Source organism: Maylandia zebra, linkage group LG10 (assembly GCF_041146795.1).
Source record: "Maylandia zebra isolate NMK-2024a linkage group LG10, Mzebra_GT3a, whole genome shotgun sequence".
NCBI classification, from domain to species: Eukaryota; Metazoa; Chordata; class Actinopteri; order Cichliformes; family Cichlidae; genus Maylandia; species Maylandia zebra.
The window spans coordinates 15,440,174-15,461,474 of NC_135176.1; the positions used below are offsets into that span (position 1 = coordinate 15,440,174).

At 43.4% G+C, this 21,301-nt stretch overlaps 3 protein-coding genes across 3 annotated transcripts; all 3 read right to left on the minus strand.

Annotated features, from left to right (window-relative positions):
- Window positions 1-2,572: 2,572 nt before the first annotated feature.
- On the minus strand, window positions 2,573-9,284 carry LOC112435438 (uncharacterized). Its single transcript, XM_076888828.1, has 12 exons — window positions 9,242-9,284; window positions 8,718-9,016; window positions 8,546-8,624; window positions 8,209-8,347; window positions 7,973-8,106; window positions 6,466-6,764; window positions 6,264-6,372; window positions 4,715-5,764; window positions 4,214-4,518; window positions 4,012-4,120; window positions 3,207-3,288; window positions 2,573-2,974 (listed from the first exon to the last, which is right to left on the minus strand). The coding sequence occupies exons 1-12, from the start codon at window positions 9,282-9,284 to the stop codon at window positions 2,881-2,883; spliced, it is 2,742 nt and encodes a 913-aa protein (XP_076744943.1). The 3' UTR covers window positions 2,573-2,880.
- On the minus strand, window positions 7,431-12,896 carry LOC143420718 (uncharacterized). The gene is made up of 9 exons (XM_076888829.1): window positions 12,830-12,896; window positions 11,432-12,637; window positions 10,931-11,235; window positions 10,729-10,837; window positions 10,422-10,560; window positions 9,219-10,319; window positions 8,718-9,022; window positions 8,209-8,624; window positions 7,431-8,106 (listed from the first exon to the last, which is right to left on the minus strand). Exons 1-6 carry the CDS (start codon window positions 12,894-12,896, stop codon window positions 10,148-10,150), a joined length of 1,998 nt encoding a protein of 665 aa, XP_076744944.1. The 3' UTR covers window positions 7,431-8,106; window positions 8,209-8,624; window positions 8,718-9,022; window positions 9,219-10,147.
- A 382-nt stretch (window positions 12,897-13,278) lies between these two features.
- LOC143420823 (uncharacterized) lies at window positions 13,279-21,287 on the minus strand. The gene is made up of 14 exons (XM_076889151.1): window positions 21,062-21,287; window positions 20,270-20,476; window positions 20,057-20,167; window positions 19,723-19,822; window positions 18,675-18,742; window positions 18,505-18,575; window positions 18,331-18,413; window positions 18,134-18,245; window positions 17,877-18,017; window positions 17,562-17,662; window positions 17,213-17,378; window positions 14,842-14,926; window positions 13,840-14,751; window positions 13,279-13,643 (listed from the first exon to the last, which is right to left on the minus strand). The coding sequence occupies exons 1-14, from the start codon at window positions 21,276-21,278 to the stop codon at window positions 13,309-13,311; spliced, it is 2,709 nt and encodes a 902-aa protein (XP_076745266.1). The 5' UTR covers window positions 21,279-21,287; the 3' UTR covers window positions 13,279-13,308.
- Window positions 21,288-21,301: the final 14 nt, after the last annotated feature.

The following is a 21,301-nucleotide window of genomic DNA, read 5'->3' on the forward strand; positions in this document are numbered from 1 at the left end:
CATTACCAACTCTGAAAACAGGGGTCACATGAGGCTACACTGGAAAACTACCCAACTTGGGAAATCTTAAACATGTTGCAACACTTTGACAAACAGTAACACCTTAGATTTCAAAACAATGACGAATTTTATTGTTTATGATATAATCTGATTTACTTTTTTTTTTTAAAGAAATGGGGCTGACAATGTGCTCTTAAACTTATGCTTTTTTAAAAACAAAACAAAACTGCAAACTCATTTTACATTGCGAGTCACATATAGCCTTTGACCTTGAGTGGGCCGGACCAGCGAAACTTCCCTTTCTGTCAGTGAAAAGAAGTTTAACTATGCATTTAATCCCTGGAATATCTTAATATCAGAAAAAGAAATGCAGTTTTGTTTGTCTCAGTTTATCTAAATGATAAACAACATTCTGTAGTAAATGGGGAAAAAAGTCTGTTGGGACTTAAATTGCAAGAAATAAAATTTGAATTGTATATGTGGGGTAATAATATTTATGATAACTGTATAAAAGTACAGTTCCGATTTCCCAAAGCAATCCAATTGGACTCTTAAGCAGTGATTCTGGCTGCTGGCGCTCATGTTTGACATCCGGGATGTAAGCCTCATTTGGCTGGACACCACCCGTATTGTAATTTTTTCGCTAGAATAAAGACTTGTAAAAAAAAAAAAACCCCAACAAAACACAATTTCAATTCAATTCAATTCAATTTTATTTATATAGCGCCAAATCACAACAAAAGTCGCCTCAAGGCGCTTCATAGAGAAAAACCCAACAATCATATGACCCCCTATGAGCAAGCACTTTGGCGACAGTGGGAAGGAAAAACTCCCTTTTAACAGGAAGAAACCTCCGGCAGAACCAGGCTCAGGGAGGGGCGGGGCCATCTGCTGCGACCGGTTGGGGTGAGAGAAGGAAGACAGGATAAAGACATGCTGTGGAAGAGAGACAGAGGTTAATAACAGATATGATTCAATGCAGAGAGGTCTATTAATACATAGTGAGTGAGAAAGGTGACTGGAAAGGAAAAACTCAATGCATCACAACAACCCTACTTTGTCATTCCTGAGACTTCCCTGAGAAGAACTGAATATGACAGCCACAGGCAGAGTCCTGATTACCATACAGTACAATCTGAAGAATATCAGCATACAAAAAAGTAACCTTTCACACAAACAGTTATCCAAGTCACACACTCATTCACTGTCCTCCTTTGAAAGCCTTCAGCTGTGCTTTGAACCATCCGTCAGTCTTGCAGTACCGCTGAAGTGCAGCCACATGCTTCATCTCCGGTCCCGGTGCCTGCTCCTGTCTCCGTGCCTGCGGTCATCCCACTCTCGGCCTCTGTCCCGGTCATCTCTCCTTCCTCTGTTGCCCCACTCTTCTGTTCTGTGTCGGTCCCGATCGTCTCTGGCTCTCCCGCTTGGTCTGCCCCACTCCCTCCCTCCACCACCACCACCACCACCTCGTTCCTGCACCGGGTCTACCCCGAGATTGATGGGTTTACGGAAAGGCCTGTCCCTGCCGCCGAACCGCAGCTGTCCGGATTCCTTTTTCCCTCCAAGCCCGCCGCCGAGCCGCCGCGGCACCCATCCTTTAAGAGTCCTCTCTTGCTCAAAATCCACGAACACTTCATGCTGGTCGACCACCAGCTTGTTAGCTGTCCCGACCACAGATCGCTCCTCTTTGTACTCAATGAAGGCATATCTTTTGGAGAAACCCGTGACAATGTCCCGGACCAGCCGGAGCCGCTGGATGTCTCCGTACTTAGAGAACACTTTGTGTAGTTTATATGAAGTAAGGTTTATTATAATAATAAATAATACTTTTTATAAAAATAAAAAGTTTATAAATAAAACTTTTTATTCATTGCACAATACTGTCACTTTTTTAAAAAAAATAATAATTTTATATAATTACACCATAATCAATAGCATAGATAGTGACAGATTAAAGGCAATAGCATTGTTGTGTTATTAAGCCATTGGTCCAGCATGTGCAACCAGGACACCGATTCCTTGATTCTACAAATCATTCTTCCATAATTCTTTTTGACAGTGCTGGTGGAAAGTGCCTTAAAACTTTTACAGATGTTAGACTGAATCGGACATTGCTAGAAAAAATATTAGAGCCCAACCTGATTCCCTCACTGTGAGAGTCACAGCATCCTGTCAGTGTATGTACTCCCTGATTAATATGGCAAGGAATGACTTATTTGAATGCCGCTTTTTTCACATCTCTGTAGGCCAGTCTTTTTTAGCTACACCACAGAACTCTCAAATGTGCATTTATCTTGTACACAAACGCCTCACAGCTATACCATACCATCGACAGTCAGCTGTGGACACTCTCTTTCAGCATTTGGTTGCTGTGCACTACGTTTCATTTGGAGTCATGAGGGACATGTCTCTATTTCTATGTCCAGGACCAAAATATGTTGGTTGTAACAAGCGGTTATTTGAGTTACTGTTGCCTAATAAAATGGGTGGTAAGTGTATAAAATTATCTAAAAAGACTGAATGTCAAATGCTATCCAAGTTACAGGTGCCTGAACACTCTTGGGACAATGCATTACAAAAACATTCTTTAATAAAACACTGAAACCACAACAGCTTCTGCTCCACGGTGAATAACTTCTTACAAAAATTGTGAACATGCTTCACTTCATTTTTCTGTACAGTTCCATCTGATACACATGGTACAGTATCAAAAGGGTTTGGAAAGGTGAAACAAATTCTTCTATGTAGTTTATTTAAAAAAGAACTTTTGCTGCGTAGATGCATCTAGTCTTGTTGTTCTAACAGCATAACAATTATACATAAAGGTTGAGAAGGTGTGCTCTTTAGCTCTGCTCCAGATTCATCATTTTCTGAAAGCCTTTACATATCCTCCACACTCCATTTATAGGCCGCTTCCTGCACAGCCTTTTTATCTGCCATCCTCTGGTAGCGTTTCTGTTCAAAACCATTTGACCTGCAAGACACAAATAAAATAACCCTATTAATTATGATACGACAAGCTAAAAGGCCAAAGACAATCCATTCAATTAGGCGCAAATTTAATATAGACGTGGAAAAAAATGATCACAATTTCTTTACCATTAATGTGCAAAATGACAAACTGATGTGTGTATTAAAAACATTCAATATTAAACTACAGTTCTGTCCTCAACAGTTTTCCTCTGTCACCGATGCACAAACTCTACCTGTCAACTCCGTCCCAGCGGTACCCCGGTGGAATATTGAACCGGTTTGGAGGTGGAGCAGGGCCTTTATATCGAGGTTTCTCTACAAAAATCAAAACAAACATACAAATAAATAAAAATACAAACAGTAGCAAAAGCAAAACTGCTGCTATTTAAAAGCTTCTTACAAGGATTGACCTGGTGAAATAAAATAAAGTCATAAATAAAATAAAACATATGTAATGTTAAATATCTTGTGTTTTTGTGCCACGGTCCTTTTTACGCCTGCGCATTGCAGCCATAGGATCGCCTTCTCTTTCCTGTTCTCTCAACATGCGGTCAAGATCCTCAAGTGGCTTAAGGGCTTCGCGCAGCGCTTCCTTAAGTTTCTGGTGATGCATCTGGATCTGTGCCAACCTATACATACATTTTAACATAAACCATTGAACCACTTTTATAATTTTTTATGTGGATATAATCACATAAACTGTGATATTTGAAATGATCATGCACATTTACCCTTTTCCCCACTGAGCGTATTTCTCGTCTCTTGCCGCTTTTTCACCAGCTTTCTTTTTCTGTTCATTTCTCTCTGAATCCAGATCCCTGCTTTTGCCACTTTTGTCTCTGAAAATCGTCTGAGCCTTACGCGATTCATCTGGTCAAAGGGGATGAATGGGTAAGTATGTAGAAACTTCATTATTTAATTTTAGGACTAAATAAAATACGACAATATAGATGATAAGCTGAAATGAGATGCAAAGCTGTATGAAGCTCTTCAATCAATGGGTGTAAAAAAATCTTAAGAGAGAAAAGTTGATGAAACCTTCAAGTGGCTGATTGTGTTTTTCTCTGCGTCTGTTCTCCTTTTGCTCTTTCCTTAAAATGTCCACAGAAACCAGGCCTGCCTTTCCACCAGATAGCATCCTTTGGCCCTGGTTATAAAAAAAAAAAAGACAATTGAAAAATATAACATTTGAGTGAAATCAGATTTGACATTAATCTTTGTTCCAACACAGTCTGCTTACCTGTGACTGGCCTGGCCTACGAGGTGGTGACAAATCTCCATCCGAGTCCCTTCCACTCGGTGGCTGCCCCCTGGGTGGAGACTGGTCAGAGTCTGAGCCCCGTTTAGTTTTTGAGGGCCTCCTTGGGGGAGATTGGTCGGAGTCTGAGGCGTTTCCCTTCAGGGGCCTTTTCCTCGGGGGAGACGGATCCGAGTCTGAATCATGTCTATTCTGACCCTTCTTAGCCACCGCTGACCGATGAGGATCCGGTGAGCGTTTTTTACTTAACAAGGATGAGCTGAGCTTGCTTTTGTTGGAGGCTGAATCTGACAAAGACACAGTTAATTTGTTAATTTTCATTTTGTAATGCCTTTTGGACAAAAATTAAAGATTTATTATTAGATCAAGCTATGTCTTTAAAATAAATTTCAATTCAAAACTCATGTTAAATGGGTCTCTGCTTTTTACTTTTATTCATATGCCACACCAGATTCCACTTTACAATTTAAATGGATCACTCACCTTTACTTTGCATTTTTTCTGACTTTCCTGAACACTGTCTTGGTGGTGACAAGTCTGGGGAGTCATGGCGTCTTCTCCTGGGAGGAGAGACATCTGGAGAGTCGTGACGTCTTCTCTTGGGAGGAGAGACATCTGGAGAGTCATGACGTCTTCTCCTGGGAGGAGAGACATCAGGAGAGTCGTGACGTCTTCTCCTGGGAGGAGAGACATCTGGAGAGTTGTGATGTCTAGTCCTGGGAGGAGAGACATCTGGAGAGTCATGACGTCTTCTCCTGGGAGGAGAGACATCTGGAGAGTCGTGAGGTCTAGTCCTGTGAGGAGAGACATCAGGAGAGTCGTGACGTCTTCTCCTGGGAGGAGAGACATCTGGAGAGTCGTGAGGTCTAGTCCTGTGAGGAGAGACATCTGGAGAGTCATGACGTCTTCTCTTGGGAGGAGAGACAACAGGAGAGTCGTGACGTCTTCTCTTGGGAGGAGAGACATCTGGAGAGTCATGAGGTCTAGTCCTGGGAGGAGAGACATCTGGAGAGTCATGACGTCTTCTCCTGGGAGGAGAGACATCTGGAGAGTCGTGAGGTCTAGTCCTGGGAGGAGAGACATCTGGAGAGTCATGACGTCTTCTCCTGGGAGGAGAGACATCTGGAGAGTCGTGAGGTCTAGTCCTGGGAGGAGAGACATCAGGAGAGTCATGACGTCTTCTCCTGGGAGGAGAGACATCTGGAGAGTCGTGAGGTCTAGTCCTGGGAGGAGAGACATCTGGAGAGTCATGACGTCTTCTCCTGGGAGGAGAGACATCTGGAGAGTCGTGAGGTCTAGTCCTGGGAGGAGAGACATCAGGAGAGTCGTGACGTCTTGTCCTGTGAGGAGAGACATCCGGAGAGTACTTCCGACTTCTCTTTGGTGGAGAGATGTCTGGAGAGTCATGCCGGGTCTTTTTGACAGGAGAATCCTGTCCTCTTCTCTTTGAGTTAAATATCTTGTGTTTTTGTGCCACGGTCCTTTTTACGCCTGCGCATTGCAGCCATAGGATCGCCTTCTCTTTCCTGTTCTCTCAACATGCGGTCAAGATCCTCAAGTGGCTTAAGGGCTTCGCGCAGCGCTTCCTTAAGTTTCTGCTGATGCATCTGGATCTGTGCCAACCTATACATACATTTTAACATAAACCATTGAACCACTTTTATAATTTTTTATGTGGATATAATCACATAAACTGTGATATTTGAAATGATCATGCACATTTACCCTTTTCCCCACTGAGCGTATTTCTCGTCTCTTGCCGCTTTTTCACCAGCTTTCTTTTTCTGTTCATTTCTCTCTGAATTCAGATCCCTCCTTTTGCCACTTTTGTCTCTGAAAATCGTCTGAGCCTTACGCGATTCATCTGGTCAAAGGGGATGAATGGGTAAGTATGTAGAAACTTCATTATTTAATTTTAGGACTAAATAAAATACGACAATATAGATGATAAGCTGAAATGAGATGCAAAGCTGTATGAAGCTCTTCAATCAATGGGTGTAAAAAAATCTTAAGAGAGAAAAGTTGATGAAACCTTCAAGTGGCTGATTGTGTTTTTCTCTGCGTCTGTTCTCCTTTTGCTCTTTCCTTAAAATGTCCACAGAAACCAGGCCTGCCTTTCCACCAGATAGCATCCTTTGGCCCTGGTTATAAAAAAAAAAAAGACAATTGAAAAATATAACATTTGAGTGAAATCGGATTTGACATTAATCTTTGTTCCAACACAGTCTGCTTACCTGTGACTGGCCTGGCCTACGAGGTGGTGACAAATCTCCATCCGAGTCCCTTCCACTCGGTGGCTGCCCCCTGGGTGGAGACTGGTCAGAGTCTGAGCCCCGTTTAGTTTTTGAGGGCCTCCTTGGGGGAGATTGGTCGGAGTCTGAGGCGTTTCCCTTCAGGGGCCTTTTCCTCGGGGGAGACGGATCCGAGTCTGAATCATGTCTATTCTGACCCTTCTTAGCCACCGCTGACCGATGAGGATCCGGTGAGCGTTTTTTACTTAACAAGGATGAGCTGAGCTTGCTTTTGTTGGAGGCTGAATCTGACAAAGACACAGTTAATTTGTTAATTTTCATTTTGTAATGCCTTTTGGACAAAAATTAAAGATTTATTATTAGATCAAGCTATGTCTTTAAAATAAATTTCAATTCAAAACTCATGTTAAATGGGTCTCTGCTTTTTACTTTTATTCATATGCCACACCAGATTCCACTTTACAATTTAAATGGATCACTCACCTTTACTTTGCATTTTTTCTGACTTTCCTGAACACTGTCTTGGTGGTGACAAGTCTGGGGAGTCATGGCGTCTTCTCCTGGGAGGAGAGACATCTGGAGAGTCGTGACGTCTTCTCTTGGGAGGAGAGACATCTGGAGAGTCATGACGTCTTCTCCTGGGAGGAGAGACATCAGGAGAGTCGTGACGTCTTCTCCTGGGAGGAGAGACATCTGGAGAGTTGTGATGTCTAGTCCTGGGAGGAGAGACATCTGGAGAGTCATGACGTCTTCTCCTGGGAGGAGAGACATCTGGAGAGTCGTGAGGTCTAGTCCTGTGAGGAGAGACATCAGGAGAGTCGTGACGTCTTCTCCTGGGAGGAGAGACATCTGGAGAGTCGTGAGGTCTAGTCCTGTGAGGAGAGACATCTGGAGAGTCATGACGTCTTCTCTTGGGAGGAGAGACAACAGGAGAGTCGTGACGTCTTCTCTTGGGAGGAGAGACATCTGGAGAGTCATGAGGTCTAGTCCTGGGAGGAGAGACATCTGGAGAGTCATGACGTCTTCTCCTGGGAGGAGAGACATCTGGAGAGTCGTGAGGTCTAGTCCTGGGAGGAGAGACATCTGGAGAGTCATGACGTCTTCTCCTGGGAGGAGAGACATCTGGAGAGTCGTGAGGTCTAGTCCTGGGAGGAGAGACATCAGGAGAGTCATGACGTCTTCTCCTGGGAGGAGAGACATCTGGAGAGTCGTGAGGTCTAGTCCTGGGAGGAGAGACATCTGGAGAGTCATGACGTCTTCTCCTGGGAGGAGAGACATCTGGAGAGTCGTGAGGTCTAGTCCTGGGAGGAGAGACATCAGGAGAGTCGTGACGTCTTGTCCTGTGAGGAGAGACATCCGGAGAGTACTTCCGACTTCTCTTTGGTGGAGAGATGTCTGGAGAGTCATGCCGGGTCTTTTTGACAGGAGAATCCTGTCCTCTTCTCTTTGAGTTAAATATCTTGTGTTTTTGTGCCACGGTCCTTTTTACGCCTGCGCATTGCAGCCATAGGATCGCCTTCTCTTTCCTGTTCTCTCAACATGCGGTCAAGATCCTCAAGTGGCTTAAGGGCTTCGCGCAGCGCTTCCTTAAGTTTCTGCTGATGCATCTGGATCTGTGCCAACCTATACATACATTTTAACATAAACCATTGAACCACTTTTATAATTTTTTATGTGGATATAATCACATAAACTGTGATATTTGAAATGATCATGCACATTTACCCTTTTCCCCACTGAGCGTATTTCTCGTCTCTTGCCGCTTTTTCACCAGCTTTCTTTTTCTGTTCATTTCTCTCTGAATCCAGATCCCTCCTTTTGCCACTTTTGTCTCTGAAAATCGTCTGAGCCTTACGCGATTCATCTGGTCAAAGGGGATGAATGGGTAAGTATGTAGAAACTTCATTATTTAATTTTAGGACTAAATAAAATACGACAATATAGATGATAAGCTGAAATGAGATGCAAAGCTGTATGAAGCTCTTCAATCAATGGGTGTAAAAAAATCTTAAGAGAGAAAAGTTGATGAAATCTTCAAGTGGCTGATTGTGTTTTTCTCTGCGTCTGTTCTCCTTTTGCTCTTTCCTTAAAATGTCCACAGAAACCAGGCCTGCCTTTCCACCAGATAGCATCCTTTGGCCCTGGTTATAAAAAAAAAAAAGACAATTGAAAAATATAACATTTGAGTGAAATCAGATTTGACATTAATCTTTGTTCCAACACAGTCTGCTTACCTGTGACTGGCCTGGCCTACGAGGTGGTGACAAATCTCCATCCGAGTCCCTTCCACTCGGTGGCTGCCCCCTGGGTGGAGACTGGTCAGAGTCTGAGCCCCGTTTAGTTTTTGAGGGCCTCCTTGGGGGAGATTGGTCGGAGTCTGAGGCGTTTCCCTTCAGGGGCCTTTTCCTCGGGGGAGACGGATCCGAGTCTGAATCATGTCTATTCTGACCCTTCTTAGCCACCGCTGACCGATGAGGATCCGGTGAGCGTTTTTTACTTAACAAGGATGAGCTGAGCTTGCTTTTGTTGGAGGCTGAATCTGACAAAGACACAGTTAATTTGTTAATTTTCATTTTGTAATGCCTTTTGGACAAAAATTAAAGATTTAGTATTAGATCAAGCTATGTCTTTAAAATAAATTTCAATTCAAAACTCATGTTAAATGGGTCTCTGCTTTTTACTTTTATTCATATGCCACACCAGATTCCACTTTACAATTTAAATGGATCACTGACCTTTACTTTGCATTTTTTCTGACTTTCCTGAACACTGTCTTGGTGGTGACAAGCCTGGGGAGTCATGGCGTCTTCTCCTGGGAGGAGAGACATCTGGAGAGTCATGACGTCTTCTCCTGGGAGGAGAGACATCAGGAGAGTCGTGACGTCTTCTCTTGGGAGGAGAGACATCTGGAGAGTTGTGATGTCTAGTCCTGGGAGGAGAGACATCTGGAGAGTCATGACGTCTTCTCCTGGGAGGAGAGACATCTGGAGAGTCGTGAGGTCTAGTCCTGTGAGGAGAGACATCAGGAGAGTCGTGACGTCTTCTCCTGGGAGGAGAGACATCTGGAGAGTCGTGAGGTCTAGTCCTGTGAGGAGAGACATCTGGAGAGTCATGACGTCTTCTCTTGGGAGGAGAGACAACAGGAGAGTCGTGACGTCTTCTCTTGGGAGGAGAGACATCTGGAGAGTCATGAGGTCTAGTCCTGGGAGGAGAGACATCTGGAGAGTCATGACGTCTTCTCCTGGGAGGAGAGACATCTGGAGAGTCGTGAGGTCTAGTCCTGGGAGGAGAGACATCTGGAGAGTCATGACGTCTTCTCCTGGGAGGAGAGACATCTGGAGAGTCGTGAGGTCTAGTCCTGGGAGGAGAGACATCTGGAGAGTCATGACGTCTTCTCCTGGGAGGAGAGACATCTGGAGAGTCGTGAGGTCTAGTCCTGGGAGGAGAGACATCTGGAGAGTCATGACGTCTTCTCCTGGGAGGAGAGACATCTGGAGAGTCGTGAGGTCTAGTCCTGGGAGGAGAGACATCAGGAGAGTCGTGACGTCTTGTCCTGTGAGGAGAGACATCCGGAGAGTACTTCCGACTTCTCTTTGGTGGAGAGATGTCTGGAGAGTCATGCCGGGTCTTTTTGACAGGAGAATCCTGTCCTCTTCTCTTTGAGTTAAATATCTTGTGTTTTTGTGCCACGGTCCTTTTTACGCCTGCGCATTGCAGCCATAGGATCGCCTTCTCTTTCCTGTTCTCTCAACATGCGGTCAAGATCCTCAAGTGGCTTAAGGGCTTCGCGCAGCGCTTCCTTAAGTTTCTGCTGATGCATCTGGATCTGTGCCAACCTATACATACATTTTAACATAAACCATTGAACCACTTTTATAATTTTTTATGTGGATATAATCACATAAACTGTGATATTTGAAATGATCATGCACATTTACCCTTTTCCCCACTGAGCGTATTTCTCGTCTCTTGCCGCTTTTTCACCAGCTTTCTTTTTCTGTTCATTTCTCTCTGAATCCAGATCCCTCCTTTTGCCACTTTTGTCTCTGAAAATCGTCTGAGCCTTACGCGATTCATCTGGTCAAAGGGGATGAATGGGTAAGTATGTAGAAACTTCATTATTTAATTTTAGGACTAAATAAAATACGACAATATAGATGATAAGCTGAAATGAGATGCAAAGCTGTATGAAGCTCTTCAATCAATGGGTGTAAAAAAATCTTAAGAGAGAAAAGTTGATGAAACCTTCAAGTGGCTGATTGTGTTTTTCTCTGCGTCTGTTCTCCTTTTGCTCTTTCCTTAAAATGTCCACAGAAACCAGGCCTGCCTTTCCACCAGATAGCATCCTTTGGCCCTGGTTATAAAAAAAAAAAAGACAATTGAAAAATATAACATTTGAGTGAAATCGGATTTGACATTAATCTTTGTTCCAACACAGTCTGCTTACCTGTGACTGGCCTGGCCTACGAGGTGGTGACAAATCTCCATCCGAGTCCCTTCCACTCGGTGGCTGCCCCCTGGGTGGAGACTGGTCAGAGTCTGAGCCCCGTTTAGTTTTTGAGGGCCTCCTTGGGGGAGATTGGTCGGAGTCTGAGGCGTTTCCCTTCAGGGGCCTTTTCCTCGGGGGAGACGGATCCGAGTCTGAATCATGTCTATTCTGACCCTTCTTAGCCACCGCTGACCGATGAGGATCCGGTGAGCGTTTTTTACTTAACAAGGATGAGCTGAGCTTGCTTTTGTTGGAGGCTGAATCTGACAAAGACACAGTTAATTTGTTAATTTTCAATTTGTAATGCCTTTTGGACAAAAATTAAAGATTTATTATTAGATCAAGCTATGTCTTTAAAATAAATTTCAATTCAAAACTCATGTTAAATGGGTCTCTGCTTTTTACTTTTATTCATATGCCACACCAGATTCCACTTTACAATTTAAATGGATCACTGACCTTTACTTTGCATTTTTTCTGACTTTCCTGAACACTGTCTTGGTGGTGACAAGTCTGGGGAGTCATGGCGTCTTCTCCTGGGAGGAGAGACATCTGGAGAGTCGTGACGTCTTCTCTTGGGAGGAGAGACATCTGGAGAGTCATGACGTCTTCTCCTGGGAGGAGAGACATCAGGAGAGTCGTGACGTCTTCTCTTGGGAGGAGAGACATCTGGAGAGTTGTGATGTCTAGTCCTGGGAGGAGAGACATCTGGAGAGTCATGACGTCTTCTCCTGGGAGGAGAGACATCTGGAGAGTCGTGAGGTCTAGTCCTGTGAGGAGAGACATCAGGAGAGTCGTGACGTCTTCTCCTGGGAGGAGAGACATCTGGAGAGTCGTGAGGTCTAGTCCTGTGAGGAGAGACATCTGGAGAGTCATGACGTCTTCTCTTGGGAGGAGAGACAACAGGAGAGTCGTGACGTCTTCTCTTGGGAGGAGAGACATCTGGAGAGTCATGAGGTCTAGTCCTGGGAGGAGAGACATCTGGAGAGTCATGACGTCTTCTCCTGGGAGGAGAGACATCTGGAGAGTCGTGAGGTCTAGTCCTGGGAGGAGAGACATCTGGAGAGTCATGACGTCTTCTCCTGGGAGGAGAGACATCTGGAGAGTCGTGAGGTCTAGTCCTGGGAGGAGAGACATCTGGAGAGTCATGACGTCTTCTCTTGGGAGGAGAGACATCTGGAGAGTCATGAGGTCTAGTCCTGGGAGGAGAGACATCAGGAGAGTCATGACGTCTTCTCCTGGGAGGAGAGACATCTGGAGAGTCGTGAGGTCTAGTCCTGGGAGGAGAGACATCTGGAGAGTCATGACGTCTTCTCCTGGGAGGAGAGACATCTGGAGAGTCATGAGGTCTAGTCCTGGGAGGAGAGACATCTGGAGAGTCATGACGTCTTCTCCTGGGAGGAGAGACATCTGGAGAGTCGTGAGGTCTAGTCCTGGGAGGAGAGACATCAGGAGAGTCGTGACGTCTTGTCCTGTGAGGAGAGACATCCGGAGAGTACTTCCGACTTCTCTTTGGTGGAGAGATGTCTGGAGAGTCATGCCGGGTCTTTTTGACAGGAGAATCCTGTCCTCTTCTCTTTGAGTTAAATATCTTGTGTTTTTGTGCCACGGTCCTTTTTACGCCTGCGCATTGCAGCCATAGGATCGCCTTCTCTTTCCTGTTCTCTCAACATGCGGTCAAGATCCCCAAGTGGCTTAAGGGCTTCGCGCAGCGCTTCCTTAAGTTTCTGGTGATGCATCTGGATCTGTGCCAACCTATACATACATTTTAACATAAACCATTGAACCACTTTTATAATTTTTTATGTGGATATAATCACATAAACTGTGATATTTGAAATGATCATGCACATTTACCGTTTTCCCCACTGAGCGTATTTCTCGTCTGTTGCCGCTTTTTCACCAGCTTTCTTTTTCTGTTCATTTCTCTCTGAATCCAGATCCCTCCTTTTGCCACTTTTGTCTCTGAAAATCGTCTGAGCCTTACGCGATTCATCTGGTCAAAGGGGATGAATGGGTAAGTATGTAGAAACTTCATTATTTAATTTTAGGACTAAATAAAATACGACAATATAGATGATAAGCTGAAATGAGATGCAAAGCTGTATGAAGCTCTTCAATCAATGGGTGTAAAAAAATCTTAAGAGAGAAAAGTTGATGAAACCTTCAAGTGGCTGATTGTGTTTTTCTCTGCGTCTGTTCTCCTTTTGCTCTTTCCTTAAAATGTCCACAGAAACCAGGCCTGCCTTTCCACCAGATAGCATCCTTTGGCACTGGTTATAAAAAAAAAAAAGACAATTGAAAAATATAACATTTGAGTGAAATCAGATTTGACATTAATCTTTGTTCCAACACAGTCTGCTTACCTGTGACTGGCCTGGCCTACGAGGTGGTGACAAATCTCCATCCGAGTCCCTTCCACTCGGTGGCTGCCCCCTGGGTGGAGACTGGTCAGAGTCTGAGCCCCGTTTAGTTTTTGAGGGCCTCCTTGGGGGAGATTGGTCGGAGTCTGAGGCGTTTCCCTTCAGGGGCCTTTTCCTCGGGGGAGACGGATCCGAGTCTGAATCATGTCTATTCTGACCCTTCTTAGCCACCGCTGACCGATGAGGATCCGGTGAGCGTTTTTTACTTAACAAGGATGAGCTGAGCTTGCTTTTGTTGGAGGCTGAATCTGACAAAGACACAGTTAATTTGTTAATTTTCATTTTGTAATGCCTTTTGGACAAAAATTAATGATTTATTATTAGATCAAGCTATGTCTTTAAAATAAATTTCAATTCAAAACTCATGTTAAATGGGTCTCTGCTTTTTACTTTTATTCATATGCCACACCAGATTCCACTTTACAATTTAAATGGATCACTGACCTTTACTTTGCATTTTTTCTGACTTTCCTGAACACTGTCTTGGTGGTGACAAGTCTGGGGAGTCATGGCGTCTTCTCCTGGGAGGAGAGACATCTGGAGAGTCATGACGTCTTCTCCTGGGAGGAGAGACATCAGGAGAGTCGTGACGTCTTCTCTTGGGAGGAGAGACATCTGGAGAGTTGTGATGTCTAGTCCTGGGAGGAGAGACATCTGGAGAGTCATGACGTCTTCTCCTGGGAGGAGAGACATCTGGAGAGTCGTGAGGTCTAGTCCTGTGAGGAGAGACATCAGGAGAGTCGTGACGTCTTCTCCTGGGAGGAGAGACATCTGGAGAGTCGTGAGGTCTAGTCCTGTGAGGAGAGACATCTGGAGAGTCATGACGTCTTCTCTTGGGAGGAGAGACAACAGGAGAGTCGTGACGTCTTCTCTTGGGAGGAGAGACATCTGGAGAGTCGTGAGGTCTAGTCCTGGGAGGAGAGACATCTGGAGAGTCGTGAGGTCTAGTCCTGGGAGGAGAGACATCTGGAGAGTCATGAGGTCTAGTCCTGGGAGGAGAGACATCTGGAGAGTCATGACGTCTTCTCCTGGGAGGAGAGACATCTGGAGAGTCGTGAGGTCTAGTCCTGGGAGGAGAGACATCTGGAGAGTCATGACGTCTTCTCCTGGGAGGAGAGACATCAGGAGAGTCGTGACGTCTTGTCCTGTGAGGAGAGACATCCGGAGAGTACTTCCGACTTCTCTTTGGTGGAGAGATGTCTGGAGAGTCATGCCGGGTCTTTTTGACAGGAGAATCCTGTCCTCTTCTCTTTGAAGACAACTCGGGTGAGTCATGTAGACCTCTGCTTAATGAGCCAGCCTCTGTATTTTGATGTTCTTTTCCATTTCCTTCCTCTGTGTCATCATTTTGATCCACTTTTAGGAGAGGAAGTAAAACTATAGTAAACAACAGTCTTAACTTAATATTGCACAAATCCCCCCCTACTTCTGTGACTTCTTATTTACCTCCAATTGCTTTCCATCTGTTGCTGGTCCTAAAAACTTCCATCTGTTTCACTTCCTCAGGTCGATCATCAATCACCTCAGCAATCTGAACAGTTAACAAGAGATTAAGTTTTAAAACAGAACTTGTTGACATAACAAAATTACCCAAACTATAAGCATACCCATTTAATACAATAGATTAGATTTCAGCATTAAGTAAATGGCCTGTATTTGTATAGCGCTTTACTTAGTCCCTAAGGACCCCAAAGCACTTTACACGTTCAGTCATCCACCCATTCACACACACTGGTGATGGCAAGCTAAATTGTAGCCACAGCCGCCCTGAGGCGCACTGACAGAGGCGAGGCTGCCGGTGTTCCAGATCTACTGGCGTTTAGATCAACTGGCGTTAGTCGAACAGATGTGTGGCAGACTTCCGTTTCAGGAGCTGCTACCTACAGACTAGCAAAAAAACGCCAAATGTGTCATCTGTGACACTTGTGAGGTTATCTCAAACACACTCCGTCAGTCTTGATGCTGTTGAACAACAAAATGTTTAAAAATGTGGCGAGTTTACCTAGGGTTATCCTCATGCGCGACGCGATCGCGAAAACAGCAAACAATTAACACCATGCCGATGTTGTTCACAGGACAACAAGAGTAAACGATCGGGAGACTCTTGTTGTCGTTATCGTTCCCCTCACACGGTTTGTTTCTCCGAATTCAGCGTTTTTGCTTCACAACTAAAGCGAGCAGTTTACTTTGTGTGCACTAACATGGACTCGAGTCAACCAGTGCCACCACTGGCCAAGTGCCACAGCCTACAGCCAGATCAACTTGTGACACACATCTGCAGCACGTCTGAATTCGTTTCATGCACAAACATTTTAGAGTTGGTTGTTATATACAGTCTGTATAAGTGTGGTTAATCTAATAAACATTTGTAAGGAGATGGCAGTTACTGTGAATGTACAGCAGTTACACAGTGATTAGTAATAAACAGTCAGACAATGACCCTGACTTTCTCATTCAGTCTTGTAGATTGAATGCACCTTCTGTGGAAAGTGGTACCACACAGTGTGTGTGGACTTCCCCTGTGCAGAAGGCGACTACAAATGTTGTGCATGTTAAATAAACAGAAAAAAGTGATCCCTGTTGTCTTTGCTTACTGATTGTTTTCAGTGTTGACAAGCCACATTGCTGCCATTGCATCTTTCAACATGTTTGTGGGTAGATTTGGATGTACCAGGGGTAAGTGCAGCCACTCAGCCTCTACTCAATGTCATCATAGCAAGTTAATCTAGTAGTGGGCTATGGTATTTGGCCACAGGTGGCAGCAGTGGACTGACCTCCATTTGAAACTGCTCCAGCTGCTGTGTGATAGTGGATCTGCTACAAATTGAAGATCATATGGAAGTTTTGGAAATTAACCCTTGTATTATGTTGAAAAACAAAAAAGTGACATTGATTTTGTTGCGGGTCATTTTGACCCATACTGTGTAAATCCACTCAGAATTGTCAAGAAACTGCAATAAAACAATAGCACCTTTATTTTCCATCAGATAAACATGTAGAACACAGACATACAACAGTGACTTTCCATAACTATTTTAGGAACAATTTGGTTTTTCGTTCTTACAAACACGTATTTTGAACTTGCCCAACGTTCTCAGTTTTTCAATGCTCAACATTTTCGATTTTGTCCACATGATGGACAGAATGTAACTGTGTGCTTTCTGCAGATGTACTTCTTGTATTTCTCACAAAAAGTGCTTGTTTTCAAACAGGAATCTTCCTAACTAAGATTTAAAACAAAAGATTTCTACGTCTCCTCCAGTCTCACAAACAGAACCAATCGACACACCTGAGTCACTGACTTTCTTATATCCACTCACTCTCACTGGCTCTGTTTATTACTAATCACTGTGTAACTGCTGTAAATTCACAGTAACTGCCATCTCCTTACAAATCTTCATTGGATTAACCACACTTATACAGACTGCATATAACTACCAACTCTCCAGCCATGTTGATGGATTGCCTATATTGGCTGGAAATATTAATTTCCAGAGAAAGGACACAGACAGACGATGCTTACAGGATGTGATGTGACAACACTAATGAAATATTGACGTGTCATATTTGTCCAAGGCGTATTTCATTGTTATGGAAAAAGAGAATATTAAAATCATGATGACCAATTGGAGCAGTGATTTCTATGACTTTGTGTATATAATTTGGAATTTTGTACAAATGTAGGCCAATAAGGAATATATGATATCATTTCATTCTTTTCAAACAGACACAATTGAAAGGTACAAATGTATTTTGCATGAAACACTGGGTTTAACAAAAACAACAACATTATCAGTACCCTCAGGTGAGGAAGTACCTTGTTCATGTGTGGTGGCAGCTGGGGACCTATGAAGCCAACACTGTTGTGAGGCATGGTGGCGATGGTGCGTGGGCTCACCACCGGCTGGGGAGATGCCTGACCAGATATGCCAGCGTTATGGTTCAAGTGGCTGTAGTCCCCAGTTTTTCCCACATCTGTGCACCTGATGACATGGAAAAAAGAATATTAACCATGACAAAGCATCAACATTATAACATTAGGTTATAATAATACATTTTCTACAAGAAAAGTGAGAATAAACATGTCTACATTATTAAATAATGATGGGAAAAGTTCTACTGAAGGAATAAGCCTAGAATGTTTAAAAATACCGATGTTTACTCACTTGATGTAGAAGAGGACATAGGCCTGCTGGTTGAGAACAGTGCTAATGTCACTGACTGACACGGACGAGTCATTCATCTGAAACCACTGCTCATTGCTGGCCTGTGAGACAGAATGAGAGAGATGTGACACAGCAGATTCAGTTTCTGAATTGAATTTGAGCTAAAAAGAAGAATCTTATGGTTATATAGGGGTCTTTTTTTTCTTTCTTTCAATGCATACAAAGTAGTTTTCTGCTGAAATGTGTTGTTTATGGTGTTTGTTTGTTTGTACTACGCAACAGCAGCATTCAAACAGATTCGGGCACAGCCAGTACCTTAATATAGCAGAAATAGTGTCCAGTATGACAACTCAATCCAGAGTGAACCAGCACAGCATACAGCCTGTAGAGCTGGGGCTCCCCGTGGGACTGCGACATGAAGGGCCGCAGATCCAGATGCTCCAAATACTTCACATCCTGATGACCACCAAACAAAAAAATTCAAACATTACATGCAAATATCCTGTTTTATAATAAAACAAAGCATCTGTCATGTATCTTTATGACTTAAGCAGACACTATTGGCCATTTGCCTTTGTGATTTTGCCTCCACTGAAGTCTGCAAAGCGTTTGAGTGAGATGGTGAGCACATTGGCGCTGCGATGGATTGTAAATCTTTTTGAGGCCGTTACCATTTTGTTGCACCTGAAGGAAACAAACATTCAGCTTGTTGACAAAAATCACACCTAAACACTAAAACTCATCATGGTTTGGCATCTCTTTGACTTACTTGGTGCATTTATAAGCATTTTCACCACCCAGCTGTTCTGGCTTGACAAACTGCTCCAGAGCTTTGGAGACATTTGGAGCAGTCTATATGAACAGAGAGAGAGAGGAAAAACCTCACACTCCATAATGCAGAGAATACATAGTAGCAACGTCACTTTGAATGTTGTCCAATTACCTTAATTTCCAGAGTGACATCCAGAAAAGGGTCAAATGTATCTGAGACAGCTTTGCAGTTTAAACATTTAACTGAAACAGAAATCAGTGCTATGAGTATCACACAAGCTGTAAGACATAAAAAGACAAATAAAAGAAAAATAAATCAAACCTTAAAAAACAGTGACTTACCTCTGGATCTTAGGTACCCGCCAAACACTTGATGGATGAAAGAGGTTGCCTGCGTTTGCCTGTCCAATCTATAATAAAAAGATAAAGCACAAAAGTTAACTAATAAGGACAGTGCAACAATTAACTGACTGACCATTTATTTTTTAGCATTTTGGAACCAGACAATCACTTTACAGTATTCAAGTAGCAGAAAAGACAATAGGAGGAATTGGAGCACGATTAATTACTTAAGAGGCCATCTGCTGCTACACGGGAAGAATTGATTTGATGAGAATTGACACTTTAGGTTCTTAAAAAAAGAAATGAATTAATAAATTATTTTTAGGAGTCTAACAAGAAGCACAACACTCAGCCCAGTGCATCTGTTAAACGTGTAGTTTTGGTTAAATGTGCACATAGACTTCGAAGCTCTATAGTAACACATAGAAAAACCTGGATTTTCTGAATTTTGCTGCTGCAATAATAGCACTAATGCCATTAGGGTGAATAAGAGATGACCTGAGGGGTTGAGTGCTCCTGCTCACACTGCTTACCCTGTTGCCTCAGAAGAAATCTATACTAGACACTAAGTCTGGCAGCTCTCTGCCATAATCCCAGACACCTGTTTTACTACACGTTTAAGCCGCTTCTGATCTTTTCAAGCCCTGTTACCAAAACAAGCTACCACACCCAGTGTAAGAATACTTTCTGTGTTGGAGCAGTCAAGTTCATTAAAAAACTTGATATAATAATGAGGTATTATATCAAGTGGCTTGCCTAGTATGTAAACTGAGGTGTCAGTCAGGCAAGAGACTGAGGAATCTGCATTTCTGAAAAATACTCTCAGCAATTGAAGCATTAATAGTTAAAAGGAACTAGTATAAACTGCACTTCCTGAAAAACAGGATAAAGGATTTATTTCATATTCTCCTACTGTCACGGTGTTACCTCTACGTAGCTAATTATGGATCTTACTACATAATAAAGTGCAAACACTGTCAAGCCCAAGTAAAAATATTTTTGTGTGTTTAACTTGTTTAGAATGCATGCAATGTAAAATGACACTCACTTGGTTCCAGGTAAGCAGGACCTTTGCATAGCATCCACTGTGCACCGCAGGAATTCATGAGCATCTTCCTGGCTTCCATAGCGGAAGTGGTTTGCAATCCCTGTGTGAGGGGAACGAGGAAAAACAGAACCAAAAAACAAAGCAGGAGGTGAATTATTGTAAAGGATACCACAGTTAAATGCAAGTTTACACTTATTTAAAAACAGAATTCAAAATCCCTCCAGATTATTTCCCTCCAAAATTACAAAAGGTAAACAGTCACACAGCGCCTCCTATCATTAAAATATAGGTAAACACTTTGCACAGAGCACAGCAACAACAGTCATCCACTTACACCCAAGCTCATTGAGTACACCAATGGGCTTAATGACATTCCCAGAGTTGGTAAAAACCTGAATGATGTGGTTTTGCATGGTACACATCATACAGAACCCTGGCTCATGACCTGCAGCAGAGACAGAGACAAAATACTGAGTGAGTAAGGAGTGATACAATGTGAGAATCAGCGCAGGACTGCGTAACACCACTGTTGGTGAAATAAACTTACATGTTTTGGAGTGCTCCCGCGTCAGCATGTAGTTTGCTAAAGGAGGGGTGTAGCTGAGACACTGCAGGGCTGAGTTGAGGAAGCAGGTGTTCCCCATGTTCTGGAGGCCTGCACCAATGAGGTGAACCTGGGCCCAATTTAGGCTGAGCCGATCTGGTGAGAACAGCACCTTCTGGGGCAAGTCAATTCCATCGCCACTGCTGATCACTGACACACAGAGCCACAATTATTACTAAAAATCTGTTTCAATACATTTTAAAAAGGAGATAATTTAATGCCACCTTACTTATACAACCACACACTGGCACATGGCAAAGTCATGTCAGGACATCACAGTAATAGCTACAACTATTAACAGTTATATAATGTGATTCTGGCCACTGTGAAAAACTCCTAAACAGCCTCAGGAAGAAAGATAGGACAATTTGCCTTCTCCTTTGTTTCTGCTAAACAAGTTGGGCTGCCGGTCTTTATATAAAAACAGCAATTGCATCACGAGCTGAAGTGACTGATCATGCAAAGCTGGATGCATTACATAACTGGATGAATGAACGGAGAAGGGAAGCAGCAACACAACACCCACAAAAGCAGTTGTCAAACTTGTGTGAAAGCAGAAGCAAAAAGATTAGCTGTACGTTACTAAAACCAATTCTGACAAATATGGGTAAATAATGGCTAAAAAGTGTGGTTCCATATTTGCTAAAACTGGTTGGAAAACTATTCTGTCTGACAATAAAAATCTTCAAACAGCTTAAAAAGACATTTTGAAAAAAAGCCAGGCTTTGCTCTGACCTTGGTCCTTGGGCTGGTCCTCAGAGGAGGGTGTACTCTGAGGACCAGCCCCTTGGTCCTTGGGCTGGTCCTCAGAGGAGGGTGTACTCTGAGGACCAGCCCCTTGGTCCTTGGGCTGGTCCTCAGAGGAGGGTGTACTGTTGTACACAGCAGCTCCAGGTCCGAGTCCGGCTGACTCGTGGTCAGACTTTTCTGAAGATCTGTCAACTATGGTCATTGTTCATAGCTGCATTAGGAACA

What these genes read in the sequence shown, in the direction of transcription:
- LOC143420823 (XM_076889151.1), bottom strand. Translation starts at nt 21,278, where the DNA reads ATGACCATAGTTGACAGATCTTCAGAAAAGTCTGACCACGAGTCAGCC. An exon ending in GTGGAGGCAAAATCACAAAG is followed by an intron (nt 18,018 to 18,133) that starts GCAAATGGCCAA and finishes GGTGGTCATCAG; the next exon opens with GATGTGAAGTATTTGGAGCA. An exon ending in CAGATGGAAAGCAATTGGAG is followed by an intron (nt 14,752 to 14,841) that starts GTAAATAAGAAG and finishes CTCTCCTAAAAG; the next exon opens with TGGATCAAAATGATGACACA.
- LOC112435438 (XM_076888828.1), bottom strand. Translation starts at nt 9,284, where the DNA reads ATGACTCCCCAGGCTTGTCACCACCAAGACAGTGTTCAGGAAA. An exon ending in TATGGCTGCAATGCGCAGGC is followed by an intron (nt 6,765 to 7,972) that starts GTAAAAAGGACC and finishes TGTCAGATTCAG; the next exon opens with CCTCCAACAAAAGCAAGCTC. An exon ending in ACACAATCAGCCACTTGAAG is followed by an intron (nt 3,289 to 4,011) that starts GTTTCATCAACT and finishes TGATTTTTGTAG; the next exon opens with AGAAACCTCGATATAAAGGC.
- LOC143420718 (XM_076888829.1), bottom strand. Translation starts at nt 12,896, where the DNA reads ATGAACAGAAAAAGAAAGCTGGTGAAAAAGCGGCAACAGACGAGAAAT. An exon ending in TACGCTCAGTGGGGAAAACG is followed by an intron (nt 12,638 to 12,829) that starts GTAAATGTGCAT and finishes CCGCATGTTGAG; the next exon opens with AGAACAGGAAAGAGAAGGCG. An exon ending in AGAAAAAATGCAAAGTAAAG is followed by an intron (nt 11,236 to 11,431) that starts GTCAGTGATCCA and finishes TGTCTTTGTCAG; the next exon opens with ATTCAGCCTCCAACAAAAGC.